Source organism: Dryobates pubescens, chromosome 28 (assembly GCF_014839835.1).
Source record: "Dryobates pubescens isolate bDryPub1 chromosome 28, bDryPub1.pri, whole genome shotgun sequence".
Lineage (NCBI taxonomy): Eukaryota > Metazoa > Chordata > Aves > Piciformes > Picidae > Dryobates > Dryobates pubescens.
Genome location: NC_071639.1, coordinates 10,790,976 through 10,807,758, shown reverse-complemented (window position 1 = coordinate 10,807,758; position 16,783 = coordinate 10,790,976). Strand labels below are relative to the sequence as shown.

General features: G+C 42.5%; 2 protein-coding genes across 2 annotated transcripts in view; one reads left to right on the top strand and one right to left on the bottom strand.

Moving 5' to 3' along the window:
- Positions 1 to 13,562, bottom strand: part of AK9 (adenylate kinase 9) — a 44,403-nt gene extending 30,841 nt beyond the window's left edge. Inside the window, exons 1-17 of the mRNA XM_054174029.1 lie at positions 13,498 to 13,562; positions 12,193 to 12,320; positions 11,302 to 11,365; positions 10,598 to 10,650; positions 9,736 to 9,832; positions 8,677 to 8,789; positions 8,397 to 8,573; positions 7,338 to 7,463; positions 6,973 to 7,047; positions 6,241 to 6,342; positions 5,652 to 5,791; positions 5,397 to 5,577; positions 4,825 to 4,969; positions 3,621 to 3,889; positions 3,038 to 3,194; positions 2,802 to 2,913; positions 2,332 to 2,387 (exon numbers count right to left, since the gene is read on the bottom strand). Of these exons, the coding sequence (XP_054030004.1) occupies positions 2,332 to 2,387; positions 2,802 to 2,913; positions 3,038 to 3,194; positions 3,621 to 3,889; positions 4,825 to 4,969; positions 5,397 to 5,577; positions 5,652 to 5,791; positions 6,241 to 6,342; positions 6,973 to 7,047; positions 7,338 to 7,463; positions 8,397 to 8,573; positions 8,677 to 8,789; positions 9,736 to 9,832; positions 10,598 to 10,650; positions 11,302 to 11,365; positions 12,193 to 12,309 (1,984 nt within the window). The 5' untranslated portion in view covers positions 12,310 to 12,320; positions 13,498 to 13,562. The remainder of the gene's footprint in view (positions 1 to 2,331; positions 2,388 to 2,801; positions 2,914 to 3,037; positions 3,195 to 3,620; positions 3,890 to 4,824; positions 4,970 to 5,396; positions 5,578 to 5,651; positions 5,792 to 6,240; positions 6,343 to 6,972; positions 7,048 to 7,337; positions 7,464 to 8,396; positions 8,574 to 8,676; positions 8,790 to 9,735; positions 9,833 to 10,597; positions 10,651 to 11,301; positions 11,366 to 12,192; positions 12,321 to 13,497) is intronic.
- Positions 13,563 to 13,979: 417 nt separating this feature from the next.
- Positions 13,980 to 16,783, top strand: part of FIG4 (FIG4 phosphoinositide 5-phosphatase) — a 40,150-nt gene continuing 37,346 nt past the window's right edge. Inside the window, exon 1 of the mRNA XM_054174008.1 lies at positions 13,980 to 14,161. Coding sequence (XP_054029983.1) covers positions 14,090 to 14,161 — 72 coding nt within the window. The 5' untranslated portion in view covers positions 13,980 to 14,089. The remainder of the gene's footprint in view (positions 14,162 to 16,783) is intronic.

Sequence of the window (16,783 nt, the reverse complement as noted above, 5' to 3'; positions counted from 1 at the left end):
GGAAGGCCACAATTAGGTCACCTCTGAGAGGTGTTCCAGGGTTTGACCATCCTCTTGGTAAAGAAAAGCTTTCTGATGTCCAGTCTAAACCTCTCCTGGTAGAGCTTTGAACCATTCCCATATGAATCATGAGACATAAAAAGAGCATGAGTGGGGCTCTGAGTTTTCATTTTGATACTGTAACTGTTATATACTTTCCCCCCCTCCCCAAACTGTGAACATATCATTCATTTGTATTTTTGTAAAGACATGTCACATGGGGGACAAGCTGCAGTCAATGTGCTGATGGCACTACATGTGAAATGAAACAGATGCCAGGCTAAAAGCAGCATGAGTGAAGTGTTTGGGTGAGTCAGTATTTGATTATTGGTATCAAATGTAGGTGTAGGAAAACAAGAAAGCCTCTGAAGGGGGACTTGCACGTGTTAAGAGCACGAGTGTTTATATGGCATTATTACTTCTATCATTAATGATTGTTGTTGTGATGCACTCAGATCACAATGAGTTAGATATTCAAAATGAAGCCAAACTGTTGTTTGAGACAGAGTGACTGGGTAGAACTCTTCATATTTCATACTTGAGAACTCATTCACTTTGGAGGAGAGCTGCATGTTTCATTAGAAACTAAAAGAAGTGATAAAGTAGCATTTGTTCAGAAATTTATGTGTAATTCAGGCAACTCTACAAAGGTGGGGTTTTTTTCAGAGTAGGTGAAATATTACCTAATTAAAAATTAGACATAACAGAACCAGTATGCTCTGTTTGAAAGGAAGACCTTAAAGGCAGTCTGGGCCCCCCACTGCTGAGAGAAAAGAAGTGGGAATTAATGTGCTCCAGTTTTTAATTCCAGCTCCAGGCCCTAGATGATAATTTAGTGGGGAGACCTTGAGATCCCACAGCAGAGGGAGAAAAAAAACTCTGAAATCCCCAACCTAGTTCTTAATGTGGACACAGACACTCGTGCATGGTGCTGCACCTTGATGAAGGCCCAAATCAGACAGCAACATTCTTCTAAGCAAGTAGGCAGTGATTAAAGAAGGCAAAAAGGAAAATGCAACCCTGCAGATTTTCTGTCTCTTGAGGATCAAAGATATTGAAACTAACTGGAATTAATTCTAAAGCAACTGACAGAGCAGTCTGGGGTGTAGAAATCCAGCCTACTAGAAACAAAGTTCAGCACAATTCTGATAGCAAAGTAGGATCTTTGCAGTTCTCTCAAACAGAAAGTAGTAATAAAGTCTTTACCAAAGTTTTTATTATTAGAGGGAAAATCTCATGCAAAACACAATTCTAGTATTCTGTATGTTGCCTAGGGACATGGTTTAGCAGCAGACTAGGCAGTGTTAGGTGAATGGTTGGACTCAATGATTTTAAGGGTCTTTTCCAGCCTAAATGATTCTTTGCTTCTATAAACAAGGAGGGGAAGAACAATGACTGGTGGAACCCAAATAATCTAATCAGAACAAACATAGCCTTGACTTGACTCCTCTCAGGGTCAGTAGAAGAGGATGATGAAGGCATTGTCTGGGTGTGAAATTTATTAAGGTGAATCAACCACAGAGCCTCCCTCTCTGAGGGATTACTGCCTACAGGGTATGAGATTCATTAGGGGATGCCAGGAAAAGCATTTTGAGGTTGTGAGACTTATAACATTATGAAGCACTTCTGAGAAGGACTAAAAACAAGGAGAAAGGATCAAAGTGAATTGGGGAGGAACAAGTACGGGTAACAGAGTAAAAGGGAAAGGGAAAAAGGGAATTAAGATTCATTACTCATGGTCCTGGGGACATGGTGCTGCAGCAGCCTCACAACTACTGAGCTACTGGATTCAACAGTTCAGTAATGTTTATTGCTACCAGATTCAGCAATTCTTAATGCATGTTAAGAGAGTCAATCCTGAAATAATTTCCATGCCCCTTTAACTGCTTCAGACAGCTTTGCAATTCTCTCATTAGCTATTGGCTAACTCATAACAATGCTTTTACTTGTGAGGGGATACAGATTTTTAATGTATAGGAAGTTTCAGTCCAGATAATAATCCACTTAGAACTAAGTTACTAGAGGAGATAGAGTCCTGTCCTTCCTTTATTGAAAGCTGCAACTGTGCTGGGAGATTGAATACACTTCTCTCTTCTGTAACATCCATTAAGAATGACACATAGAAATGAGTGCCTGAATCAGTGAAGGAAGCAAAGCTACAAAGTCATTTTTCCAGATGCTGAATGTAAAAATGAAAATCAAACCCATAAAAGATGTGTAAAACCCCAAACTGCTAAATGATTTGGAATACATAATTAGAGAAAATAGAAGGCAAATGATCAATACTTTTACCTTTCTCCTCAGAAGACTTCAGAGACTGATTTTCCCCTGATGTCTGCATTTCTTTTCTGTAAGTAAAAGATTATTCATCTCAAGTCTTATATAAAACACTGCTGAAACAAGTAGCAGGTATATTAAATGTAAAGTCCAGGTGTGGGAATACACTGCTGGGAATCAAAACAGAATTTGGCTTGTACAACATAAAAATCAAGTGCTAATCTAAAATGTAACTGACTCACTGGACTAATGAAAGGCTACAGAAAAAGCAGTTAACAAGAGCATCTTCTACCACCATAGTTACTGATCTATATGAGACATTCCTCCAAGCTAACACATATTGGATTATTTCCTACACATCACAGCTAAGTTTAGTGTACTGTTTTAGTACATTTCTGTTGATAAATGCACTGATATCTTTAACACCAAGCAAGGCTAGAATCTTTATGTTCATTTTATACATTCAGATACTTGGAATATTTTACCTTACTACTTCTTCTTCTTTCTTTTTTAATGCTTCATCTGTTAGCCTTTTCAAAATCTTAGCATTTATTTCATCCCTGTTTGCTGAGTATGTTCTGGCCAGAATGCAGGCTCCTGCAGTATAGTTACACAACAGTAGTTTATGTATCTGTGCAAAACTAAACTTGTGTTAGGGAAATTATTACTTCCAAGAAGTGTGCAACACAGAAAAAGAAAATAGGAAGTTGCATTTACTAACCATCTCTTTCTGTATCCTTCAGACAGACAACAGTGTCAGGTAGAAGTCCTTTTTCTAACAAAGCTGACCAGTGATCTGCTGACAGAGGGTAGTTATCCACTACCCATCCTCCTTTTTCTGGAGCACCAGGATACCTGTCTCTGTTCTTCTTCATAAGCTGTTACAAAATATCAGGTTCAGTAACAGAAAAAGACTGAGACAGTCTGAGAGCTGCTCAAAAACACTGCACCATCCAAAATGAGTTCCTAAAGGTTATGATTTTTCTCTAGTGTCATTTCAGGTCAATACAGCTAAGCTCAAGACCAGGCTGGATGAGGCCTTGAGCATCTCCAGGGAGGGGACATGCATGACCAACTTGGGCAACCTGTCTCATCACCCTCACTGTCAAGAATTTCTTCCTAATCTCCAGTCTAAATCTGCCCTCCTCAAGCTTCAATCCATTCCCTCTCATCCTATCTCTACAAGTCCTTGTAAAAAGTCCTTTTTTCAAACAGAGAAATTAAGAACATATATCAATAATGTAAAAACTATCACAGGTTTAGGAAAAAGAACTGCTTTGCTGTATCATTACTTCCAGTTTTACCTCTGCAATAGCCCTCTCCAGTACTTCAGCATATCTTTCAGGTGACAGTGTAACCTCAGAGACTGATGCACCACTTATAGCTTCCTCCACCACTGCCTGAACTTCTGGGTGCTCAGCAGTTATGGTTTCCTCTGCCATTGCTTGAGCTGCTGGGTGCTCAGCAGTTATGGTTTCCTCTGCCATTGCTTGAGCTGCTGGGTGCTCAGCAGTTATGGTTTCCTCTGCCACTGCTTGAACTTCAGGGTGCTCAGCAGTGATCTCTGACATACCTAACAATACAGATTCACAAAATTCTGAAATGGTTATTTTCCCTGGTCAGAAGACCAACTAAATCCAGCTACTTCCTAATTACATTGCATCAATCATTTTCAACAGTATTATACAATCACATTGAGAAAGAATCAAATCTTCTGATTGCAGTTCTAGAGGGTATTTCATAAAGGTAAGTCAAGTAGGATGAGTCCTTGCCTAGTTGAGTAAGAGCCTGATTGTCCATTTGAACCATAACTAGAGATGGATGGAAAAGGCAATTCCAATTCAATGGAAAAAAAAATCATTTCAAAAGAAATCATTTTGTAAAAAAACCCAACCAACTAAGTTTCCTGCACAAAGAAAATCCAAATGTTGTTTAACAGATCTTAAAAGAACATATTATTTTCACCTTTTCAACATATTTTCTGAATTCATCAAGCTGCAAAAGCCTGGGCAGCTTAACAAGGCTAAAAATGACCACAGCTGGGGAGTCTTCTGAATGTGCCACCTGAGTCAGCACCTTGGAATGCTACTCCAAAGTGGAAAATCTGCAGATTGTGGGTTCATATCAGCCTAGGTGACAAGCTACTTGATGAAAATGTCCATTTTGCAGACATTTAACTTGTCAAAGGTTTCCAGCTAGTTTCAGTCAGAACCAATTTCCTCTTTCAAAAAGAATTCAGAAAACGGTCTTAAATACTTGTGGCCCTCTGCTTCAGAGGATTTACTGAATTCTCCTCAGCTGTCCCCTCCACTGCATGGGTGACAGGTTGGACTTGATGATCTTCGAGGTCTTTTCCAACCTTATTGATTCTATGATTCATATTTAATGCACAACAACCATAACAACTGTTCTGTGACATTTTGTAAGTCCATGTGACAGCAATTGCTTCAGTTAAATAACATAAACCAAGTAATATTACTTTAAAAGACCATGGAACCCCTTATTCACCTGAGTCTATGGCCTGTTTTTCTAATTCCAACCTATTTTTCACTGCTGCTATAGCCTTTTCTACTGCATCCCTTCGCACTTGCTCAATCTTTTCTTCTCTTAACTCTTCCACACAGGGTTGAATGAGTTCAGCCATATCAAGAACCTAGTGAAATGATTTGGAAAAAAACAAAACAATATCAAAATATCACAGAAGAGAAATACAGCATCTGATCCAATTCTATACAAGGAAATGAATTGTAGAAGAGCTTTTCCAAATTAAAGTGCTGAAGGTTTTCTTGGGGGGTGGAAAATGATATGCACTTACACTTAATTATCTCAGATACAGGAGTAGAATCAGTCTAAGACAGAAATTCTTATGCTAAGACAAATAAGTGACAAATATTTGTCTTGCACAGGGGGTAGGTAAATATTTAGCTACTTGTCTATACCTTAATTTCATTGAATTATTGTATTTCCTCTGTAAGCCACATGTTTGCAGTGTGTATGTTAATAACACCACGAGAGTGAGAATGTGCTTAACTGGTTCAGAAGACATTCAGAACTGATACAGAAGACATTTATGTACCTACCTTTCCTTTATATTTGTCTGCAATTAGGTCACAAATAGTTGTTCTTCCAGAGAATGGAGGACCAAATACCAGTACTTTACAAGGAGGAAGTGGCATTGGGGGTAACAGGTAAGGCCGCGGATTCAACATGAAGGTTTTCAGTGCCTCTGGAGATGACAGGACATACATCTTACCTAGAAAACTTAAAACAGAAGAGAAGCTAAGAGATACAGACATCATATAAAATAGTAATAAAAAGTATAAAATTCTGCTAACCTGACAGCCAAGTCTGGGTTTCCCATTACAATATCACCTTCCTTTAGAGCCACAGGACACGCTTGCCCCCACCTGCTCCTGCGCCATCGGTATCTGGGTGCTATCAGTTTGTAAGACGACAGAACCCGGAAGAGTTCATCCTGTTTGTTAAAGCAGCAGCAAACAAGCATATGGAATTTGTGTCTGAAGCTACATATGCCTTGTGCTTAGCCTTTGTTTGAAAGGGTTTGTTGGCAAATAAGCAAACCTAAGAAGAAAACTGTTTGGTGACTCAATTTTATTTAATGCAAACAGTACTCAAAATAGTCCCTGTAGGCTTTGGTTATTATTTTCAGAAGATAAAAAGGCAAAAGAGACAAAATTTTGTTATAATCATCTAACTTCCCCCCCTCCCCCATACTCTTAAGTAGATTTCAGTCCCAGAATTATCTTAAATTCACATTTGTGGGAAAAAAAATCAAAGCTCAGAAGATGCCCTTATTGCACAAACTGGTTGCTGTGAAACAAAGATGTCACAAGCTCAGAGCAGAACATTTATTTTAGTTTTATAATTATTACAGTCAATCTTATCTTAGAAAAGCACACTTACATTTTCCAATCCCTCCAGCTGACCTTCCTCTTCCTCACTTTGAAGTCTAGTTATAGGAGCTGCATTTTGAACACCCAGAGACTGAAGTCGAGCTACCACTGACTGAAGAGAAAATAATTCCTAGTTTAAACCAAAACTGCTTTTATGACCTGAAAGGACCCCAAAGTATTTTTAAATGGCAGCTTATTATTTATATAATCATAGTATCAGTCAGGGTTGGAAGGGACCACAAGGATCATCCAGTTCCAACCCCCCTGCCATGGGCAGGGACACCCCGCACTAGATCAGGCTGGCCAGAGTCTCATCCAGCCTGGTCTTAAACACCTCCAGGGATGGGGCCCCAACCACCTCCCTGGACAACCCATTCCAGGGCTTCACCACTCTCATGGTGAAGAACTTCCTCCCAATGACTACATGGACATTAGCTTGGAGTCAAACTAGCTATTGAGCCGAGTCTTAACATATTCTGAATATATATATGTAGTGCAAAGTGCTGGATCACAGCCTCTGTGTCTCCTCACTATGCTGTGAAGGCTAACACCTTAATAAAGAAAACAATCCCCAGAACTGAGTGAGTATGTTCTAGTGGAGGCTGATTAAGCTGTTGCATGGAATCACAGAATGGTTTGGGTTCAAAAGGACCTTAAAGATCATCTACCACAATGATGGCCACTAGGCCACGTCACTCAAGGCTCCATCCAACCTGGCATTGAATACCTCCAGCTTGCTTACCATAAAGAGATCATCTGGCTGCTGATTACCATCCAGTTCAATGAGATATTGACAGTCCTGTTCAGCCATCCAGTCCTGTTTAGGAACAAGGACACAATCACCAACTTGAGTATAGTAATCTACATAATGCCATTGAAGCTCATCCTGTTGCTACATGCATCAAAGGCTAGAATCAGATGACAATCCTTTTATCATTAATTTCCATGTGAATTTCAGAGCCTGGGGATATTTGTAGCATGCCTTGTGCCCACCTCCACACAATAAACCTCAAACTGAAAAAAAAAACACACCAAAGAAAAACAGTGCAAGATCTAAAAATAAACATCTTTTGTTATGCAGAATGATATTGTTTTGCTTTTTCTTACTTCTAAAGGACGAAGCATTATATCCTTATAGGTTCCAATTCTTTCCTCTGCATTCTCAAGGATATGTTCTGGCCTCTGCACTAATTGATGCAAAAATTCTAATGTTCCAAGTGGATCTTCTGCAGCCTGCAGAATGAAAAGTTAAATATTTCAATGTACAACAAAATGTACTAAACTGATCTTTGCCTTTACTCAAAGGTAAATAAAGTAGAGCACTGCAACAAGTATGTGTCCAATGATGGCTGACCATGAAGTGTAGTCTCTGCAAAGTGAGAGGACTGCACCTGGAGCTTCCATTGCTAAGTCTCTGGCCACCATTATCAACCAGAACAATCCAACATCAAAAAACCCCACAAACCCACATTTGCAGTAGTCTAACACCAAATCCAGAATACAAGTTAGTATCCTGCAAGTACTACTAAAACTTGCTGCAATAAACAAAACTCAGAACTCTTGTATCTGCTTAGACCAAGGGAGAGTCAATACAAAGTCACCATCCTCCTGATAACTTCAAGATTTTCATTCTCCCTTTTACCTCATGGCAAGAAGCACTTCAGTGACTTCTGAGATACAGACTGAACCCAGATTAGGCTATACAATAAACTTTATTTGCCATCAGTTAAACCTACCACTTCTGTATTATCCTTTATCTCTTTAAAGCAGAACAGAAATGGAAGTATGATTAAAATCAAGCAAAATCAACTCATAATGTAGCATGAAGATATTTTTGAGTATCAGAATTTGTACTGGTCTGGCAATAGTAGACTAAAATAGAATAGAATTAATCAGGTTGGAAAAGACCTTTGAGATCATTGAGTCCAACCTGTCATCCAACACCATCTAATCAACTAAACCATGGCACCAAGCACCCATCCAGGCTCTTCCTAAACACCTCCAGGGATGGTGACTCCACCACCTCCCTGGGCAGCACATTCCAATGGCAAATCTCTCTTTCTGGGAAGAACTTCCTAATATCCAGCCTAAACCTCCCCGGGCGCAGCTTGAGACTGTCTTATTCTGGTGCTGCTTGCCTGGCTTTTAAAAATTAGCAACATTTACCTCCTCTTCTTCATCATCTTGTTCTTCATCTTTTTCACTCTCTTTTTCCTGCTGATTTTTCTCTTTCTTATGCTTACCGATAACATCAGGATCCCACTGGTTCCTCTGGTATACCTGCCCAGAGTTAGGGTGTTGCCTTTGTCCTGATATTCTTTGGCATAAATCATAATCTGAACACTGGCAAGGAATAAATTAAAAAGGAAAGCATGTGTTTTTTGTACTGCTATAGTAATGTTCTGTTTTTCCTGGAACTTCAGATTAGGGGGGAGGGTGACATTACCTTTATGTTAATCAGGAAATCCGGTCTTAATTTCAGGTTCTTTATTTTCTCTATTTGCTGGGAAACTGTCATATATTCCTCTGAGAGAGAAGGAAATCCACTGAGAACATAACCTGCCAAACACATTAAATGCATCTATTAGGAAGGTTATGCCCAACATAGGACTAGCTACAGTCATCTCCTTCAAACAATACATCTGTTGAGTGGAACGAATTTAAACCATATACATGATACAACACCACCAAAAAATCCTCCTCCTCCTCCTCTGTCTTACTTCAGATGAAACACAGACAAAAAGGTGTTTTCAACTTGATGTAAGACTCTCAAAGTTTGTTAATTCAGGTAAGAAATACAGAGACATTAACAAACACACACAGACCCCCCCATGCCTAGCTCACTGTAGTGCCTAAAATGTAACAGGCTTTTAGGGACCACTTCTGACACCAGAGAAATGGTGCAAGCTCCAAATGCTTAGAGTTTTATGTGGTAACATGTAAATGAAAGTGCAGCATAAAAACACAGCAGCAGTCTTTGCATGAGGTATTAGAACTGAAGATTCCTCCTTCCTTGGAATGTAATGCAGAAAATGGCTTGTAGACAAGAGTCAAACTATCAACTTTCTAGTCATGTTTACAGGCTCTAGGATCCTTGGGGTACGCTTTTTGGGCATTCATCATCAGACTGCCTCAAAGCAGGGAACTCAGAAGGCACAGATATCTCCTCAGTCCTGACATGGTGATAAGAGACTGACATCTCTTCTGCTACTTCTTCCCTCAACTTTTTGTTTCCCCATCATTTCCTTTTTTCTTATTTCTTCCCTATTTCTCTGGTTTTGACTACTGCTAACACAATATCGGACTGGTATGACACTTTCTGATCTCTCATGGTGCTAAATTGAGCCCTAAATGCTCTCTTAGTTTATGAATATTCCACAACCTGAGAAGGACAAAAAAAAAAGTGCTACCACTAATACACAATAAATTCTATTTGTGCAGTAATGGATGCAAAGTGTTCAAAATTATAGCTAGCTCATTCTATGAAGGCTATAAATATACTTACCAAAATGAGCAACTTCTGGGGACTCAATCCTTTTCAGAATCATTTCTGTAACCAGCTCTTCAGAAACACTTTGACCTTTAAAAAGCAATTCTTGGCACTAAAGTAAAATGAAAAAAACCCCAACCCAACACATAGCTTTACATAATCTGCATTTGTCCAGAATGTGACAAAACTTACTAGAAGATTAGAATAGAAAATAGAATAAACCAGGTTGGAGGAGACATTCAAGATCATCGTGTCCAACCTATCAATAATCCAACCCACCTAATCAACTAATCCATGGCACCAAGCACCCCATCAAGTCTCCTCCTGAACACCTTCAATGATGACGACTCCACCACCTCCCCAGGCAGCCCATTCCAATGGGCAATCACTCTCTCTGTGTAGAACTTCTTCCTAACATCCAACCTAAACCTCCCCTGTCGCAGCCTGAGACTGTGTCCTCTTGTGCTGGTGCTGGCTGCCTGGGAGAAGAGACCAACATCCACCTGTCTACAACCTCCCTTAAGGTAGTTGTAGAGAGCAATAAGGTCAACCCTGAGTCTCCTCTTCTCCAGGCTAAGCAACCCCAGCTCCCTCAGCCTCTCCTCATAGGGCTTGTGTTCCAAACCCCTCACCAACTTTGTTGCCCTTCTCTGGACACGCTCCAGCAAGTCAACCTCCTTCCTAAACTGAGGGGCCCAGAACTGGACACAGTACTCAAGGTGTGGCCTAACCAGTGCAGCATAGAGGGGAAGAATCACCTCCCTGCTCCTGCTGGCCATACTGTTCCTGATGCAGGCCAGGATGCCATTGGCCCTCTTGGCTACCTGGGCAAACTGCAGGCTCATGTTCAGCCTACCATCCACCATTAGATCTTTACCTTGAGCCCATATTCTGTCTCTTCACGAATATTCATTTGGATGACTTCTGAAGCTGCAGAATCCAAGAGAATTGCATTATTGATAGAAATATTTCATATACAGACATGTACATGCAGATACATACACACAGAGGAGTATGTATGCATGCTGTAAGCAACCAGGCCATTTTTGAATGAACAGACCTTATATTTAGAGCCACTATTACATTTTGTACATCCAGAATTTGGTGCCTCGGTAGATGTTTAACCAGAGAGTTACTACAGACAAATGCACAACAGCAGCCTTGTAGGATTACTTCAACTACTCATTTGTAAAAGAATTGGTATTACTGCTGTGTAATCCAGAGGTACTTGAGCTCAAGCACTTCCCAAAATTTAAAATCAAGTTTTAGAAGAACCACCCACCTGCCTTAAAAAACCCTCTCACAAACCTGTTCTTTATACAAACTATCTAAAATGAAATAAGCACTACATTTGAGCTACAGGCAACAGCAAGGATATTCAAAACTAAAGAGTCTTATGTAGCCAATACAATGTTTCAAATATAGAATCACAGAATCACCAAGGTTGGAAGAGACCTCAAAGATCATCAAGTCCAACCTGTCACCACAGACCTCATGACTAAACCATGGCACCAAGTGCCATGTCCAATCCCCTCATGAACACCTCCACCACCTCCCTGGGCAGCCCATTCCAATGTTTACCTTCTATATAAATGAACTTCCACATTTGTGCCAGTTTCCTAGCTAATGTTTTCTTTCCAGAGCCCTTGAAGTGAAAAGAAATAGCAGAAGGGAAAAAAATTTACACATATTACACAACAAAGAATGTATTTTCACATGATGAGCCCAGTTAAAAGCTACCATCAGCAGGAGGGTTATGTACTGGGCAAACACAAACACTCTGTGTAATGCCCTCTTCCATTTCACACTGCCTAGCATTGCTAATATGTTATTACTGCCCTTTGCAGTTAATTATCTCCAAAGGAATTATAGTGACTTTGTTTCCAAGTAACTCTATCTAAAACTCAGCTATGATTTGTCCACAAACATTTAAGAGAAACTTTTTAGGACTGAAATGTAATCTCTTCAGTCTCAAAGCAAATACTGAGGCAAACCTGTTCAGCAGCTTCTGAGTGTGATATGCAAGGATAGTATTCTTTGCCTAAAACTATCACTAAAAATTGCCCTTGTTAGTCCACAAATTTGGTTTTGAGGCTGACAAAATATTTTATCACTTAAAGGAATCCTGAGGAACCAATACAACCAAGAATCACAGTATCACCAAGCTTGGAAGAGACCTCAAAGATCATCGAGTCCAACCTGTCACCACAGATGAATAATGAGGCCTCTAAGAGTACAGCTACATGAATGGTATTATGCCCTTTTTTCTAGAGCATACCTAAAGACCTTTTTTTGATAGTCTGTTTGCCCCAGTTAGGTTTTACACAGAAAAGTAGCAAAAACCCCACAAATCATAATGTACCCTTGTAACATTGTTCTCTTCTCACTGTGCCATACTGCAATGTTTTGAATGGAAGAATCAGATTGTTAGCAGAATATCTGAAGAAAAAAAGAGTCTGTCAGACATCTTACTGGCTTTCCAAGTATAAGTAAGCAAGTAGGCTTGGATAACAGAAAGGATTTCTCCGCTTCATCTTCATCAAAGATGCCTGCAAAGGGCTGAGCTTGTTTTTCCTCGTGTGAAGCCATGTTATCCAAGACTGGGAGGAGGGGGGGGAAAAAAGCACCTGTCACAAAATACAATAGCTTACACGTGTGTGAAATGGCTCATACTTAAAGGTGGAACTGGGTAGTTATGGGATACGAGGTGAATTGCTTTGTAATGAAAGCTGCTGTAAGAACACAAAGCCCTGAGAGAAGGCATACAATGCACCCATTACTGGGAGATGAACGGCTTCTGAAAAATAAGAGTATCAGAACCACCCTTAGTACCCAGCTGCAACTGCATGATTGTTGGAAAATTAATTCTTCCTGACCTCGAAGTACCTGTTGCTCTTTTCTGAACATCATGTAGTTTTCTCATTGCCTTTTCCTTCCTATTCCAATTACCACACACTTGTAACATCTCTCAGGTCCTTGCAGAGGGCCATAGCCCTGATAAGAGTTTCTTCACTTGTGAGCTTCAGACACAGTAGAGCCCCATCATGTTCAGTGGAACCACTCACTGTGTGCAGAGTTAGGTACAGGAATAAGGCTTTGCAGAATCAAATCATGGTTCATGGCACGTTCTGTAATCCTCACATAAATCCCAGGCCTTCCAGGGCTCCAAGAGAGTGCACATACAACACTATGCAGCAAAGTTGAAACTCAGTTTCTAATTAAGGCGAGCTGGAGCAAAATTTGAGTGGACCTTTCAAACAAGTAAAAGCCCCCAAAACATGAGGAGCCTGACGAAGCCTGTTTGAAGAAGGCAAAACAAACCCCTCACTTTCTTTACAAGGCTGCATACATCTCAACTGCCTCCTGCCCACCTCACTAATGCTTAAATGAGAAACTTCTGGGTTGAACATCTGAGTAACCTTGTTTTGAAACATCAACCTCATACATTCTGATGCTTTTGAAACATGACCTTCTGAACGACTGGGTCAGTAATTTAATACTAAACCCCCCCACCACACACCAACCAACCCTCAGTTTCCCTCGTGGAAACTCACTGGCTGCACTTCACCTGGGATTTCCAGCGGATTCGCTCCTTCCCAATCCTGATTACAAACCCCACCTCAACCAAGCCGAAGGAATAATACAGCCCATTCGCCCTGACGAAAAGCCTGCCGGGGCCTAGCTCCCCCCCGCACCCCTCTACCACTGCCCCACAGAGGGTGCCCTCGGGCGCGGCCCTGAGGGACGGGGCAGGAGGGTGGCGTGGGGCACACTTACGCTGAGCGAAGCTCGGGCAGTGAGGGAGCTAGCGAGGGCACCGAGGCCGCTGCCCACACCCCGCCGCCACCGGCTTGTATACCCCCGTAGCCCGGGCAACTGGAGAGCACCACCCCGCTTCCCTTCGCCCGCCTCCCCGGGAGGAGTATGCTGGAGGAGACTCCCCCACACACGCCCTACAGAGCGATGCGCCGTGGGGGCTCCCGCAGGCAGCAGGGCGGGGCGGGCAGGGGCTTCTGAACCGGTCCTGGGGCGGACCGCGTAACGAGCAGGGGCGGGAGGTGCAGCAACGGCGCCGGTAGCCCGCGCTGCCCGGCCGGTAGCCGCGCTGTGGAGCAGCCGCGGTCCCCCGCCCTCGAGAGCTGCCCGGACGCTCCGCCGCGCCTGCGCGGCGCCCAGCCGCCACTTCCGGCTTCCCGCGCCCCGCCACCGGGCCGGCGGCACCCATCGCCGGTGCCCAGCCCTGCCCTGTCACCCCCGCCCTGCGGCAGGAGCCCGGCCTTTCCCTCGGCTACTGACGGGTAGCCCCCTGCCCGTCTTGTCCCCGTCGTGCTTTGTGGCCGTGACAAGGCTCGGGCCCCTCGCGGCCGTCATGCCTGCGGCGGCTGCCGCCGCGCCCATGATCAGCTCAGTACAGAAGCTGGTGCTGTACGAGACCAGGGCTGTAAGTAGCGTCTGCACCGCCGCCGGGCAGCGGGGAGGAGCCCCCGCGCCGAGCCCCTGCTGACGGCCCCCGCGCCGGGGGCTGCAGCACCGCGCCTGGGCCACAGCTGTCAGGCTGCCCCGGCCCTGCTCGGCGCTGCTGCCTGGGCTGGCCTGCAGCCTGTCAAAAGTTCCTTAGCTTTCTGTTACTTTCTTGTGGTTGTGGTTTTTTGGGGGTTGTTTTTTTTGGTCACACATCCAAAACATGCGAATAACTTAAAATTCCTGTCAGCATACAGCACTTCGGAGCTGAGATGCTGGAGCGTGTGCTGAGAAAGGCAAGGAAGCTGGTGAAGGGTCTGGTGAAGAACAGGTCTGGTGAGCAGCTGAGGGAGCTGGGGTGGTTTAGTCCGGAGAAAAGAAGGCTGAAGGGAGACCTCATCCCTCTGTCTGAAGAGGAGGTTGGGGTGAGGAGGATGCTGGTCTCCTCTCCCTAGTGATAAGTGATAGGACAAGTGGGATTGGCTGCAGGGAAGGTTTAGGTTGGATGTTAAGAAAAATGTCTTTACTGAAAGGGTTGTCAAGGGGTGACCCAGGCTGCCCAGGGCAGTGGTTAAGTTGCCATCTCTGGAGATACGTAAAAGATGTGTACATGTGGTGCTTAGGGACGTGATTTAGGGACTTCAGACTTGATCAGGTCACAGAGAATTTTAAAGGGAAAACTGCTGCTGATTCAGTGTCACATTGGGCAGCTGGCAAACTTCTCGCTTCTCTCTTCCTCATGCATAAAATGTGACAATCATGCAGTCTCCAACTGTGACAGTTGCTGATATGCTTGAAGCATCACCCAGACATGAAATTGAATAGCTTTCTCCTGGTTCAGGTTACTCTTCTGATTTCTCTAAGGCCATATGCCTGCTAGATACCACCTAAGCATGTAGGATTCAGAGTTATATCAGGTGCAAGGTAGCACAAAACTACCCTGAGATTCCTTGCATGAAACCTTGAGAGTGCAAGGAAGGGATGACTTGTCATCAGTGGGAGAAATGGTGGCATTCACACTGATCATACTGCTTAGTCCTGTAAAACCTCTCTGTTAAAGCAGGAAGAGATGGCAAAGATGAGAAAATGGAAATAGTTTAGGGTAGATGATATTTTGGTTGTTATCTTTTAAGTTAAGAGTACAGCAGCAGCATTTGAGTCAAACGGGAGAGGGTCTGGTAGTAATACTGGAGTCCAACAAGAAAGTCTCCTAGAGGTGAGGAGAACTGAATTCACAGTGTCAATTGAAGCAATAGGGAGCAAAATTCTGTATTTTCTATTAATGTTTATATTTGGGGTAGTTGCTGAGACCCACCTTCTACACTGATACTTTGGGTCAATAAATACCATGGAGATGTGAATTGTGTCTCCTGTTTGTCCAGGGAAGTTGCAGGCTTGTTTAGAAGTAGTCAGAAAAATGAACTGAAACAATTGTACTCAGATCAATGCCAATTATCCTTTCTTTTATGCATCTCTTTACTGCTGAAATGCACACCAGAGGGCAGTAAAGATATTTGAGGAGCAATAAAAAGAACAAGAAACAAAAGATGTTTTCCTTTCTTCTTCAGGAGAAGATGGAACTTTTCTTGATTCCCCCCCAGATGAAGCCCACCTGAAAGCTGTGGGTTAGTTCTTCGGCAATTATCATTCCCCTGAGGTGCTGTGACATTGAACAAGTCAATTTGTGCCACCTCTCTAAAGGCATATCACTTGCCTATCTTTCAGGATATTACATGGCTTAATTAACACTATTTTATTCTAATCAGGTTCTTCTGCATTCTCCATCTCCACAGTATCCAAATGACTCGCACAAGCTTATTAAGCAATGTGACTAGCATAATTACCTGTAGATTTTCCTGCCCTATTCCCCCAGGGAAAGCTATGTAGTGGTTGGTTGGTGGTTGGTATTTTTTTTTTTTCCCCTACAAATAATTTGAACATTTTTATATTGACAAAACCCAAGATCCACTGAAGTTAGGCTGTGGTCAAATGGGAGAAACTTTAATGCAGGAGATGGTTGCACAGCAAAAGCTAAAAAAGCTTTGCTGAATTGTGAAGTGCACTGATTTCTCTAGGTGGTTATCTGAAGCATTTGAAAAAGCTGGAAGTAGTGAACAATCTGCTAGGCAGTCATTAGCTGGTAGCAGAGGAAGGAGGTAGCACCACACTGCATGTGGAAGGTGTGCCTTCAGATGTCTGCCTGAGTTGGTTTGGCGACACATGTTTTATTTCTGTGGTCCTGGGTGTCAGCAGGTAGTCACTAGATCAACAGGATACTCTTTTTTTGTGAATCTGCTTTTCTGGATGGAATTATGATGAGGGGGTTGTGGATAAATGATCAGAACTTTACATGTTTAAATGCACCAGAAGGGTGAAGAAAAATAGGCATTTTATCTTGCTGGGTTTTGTTTTCAAAGCAAGGTTTGTTATGGACCTAAAACCAAATGAGTGGTTTCCCTTGTTTAATGTAAGCATTTAGGAGTATAAATCATAGAACCAATAAGGCTGGAAAAGACCTCAAAGATCATCAAGTCTAACCTGTCACCCAAGACCTCATGACTACTAGACCATGGCACCAAGTGCCACATCCAGTCCCCTCTTG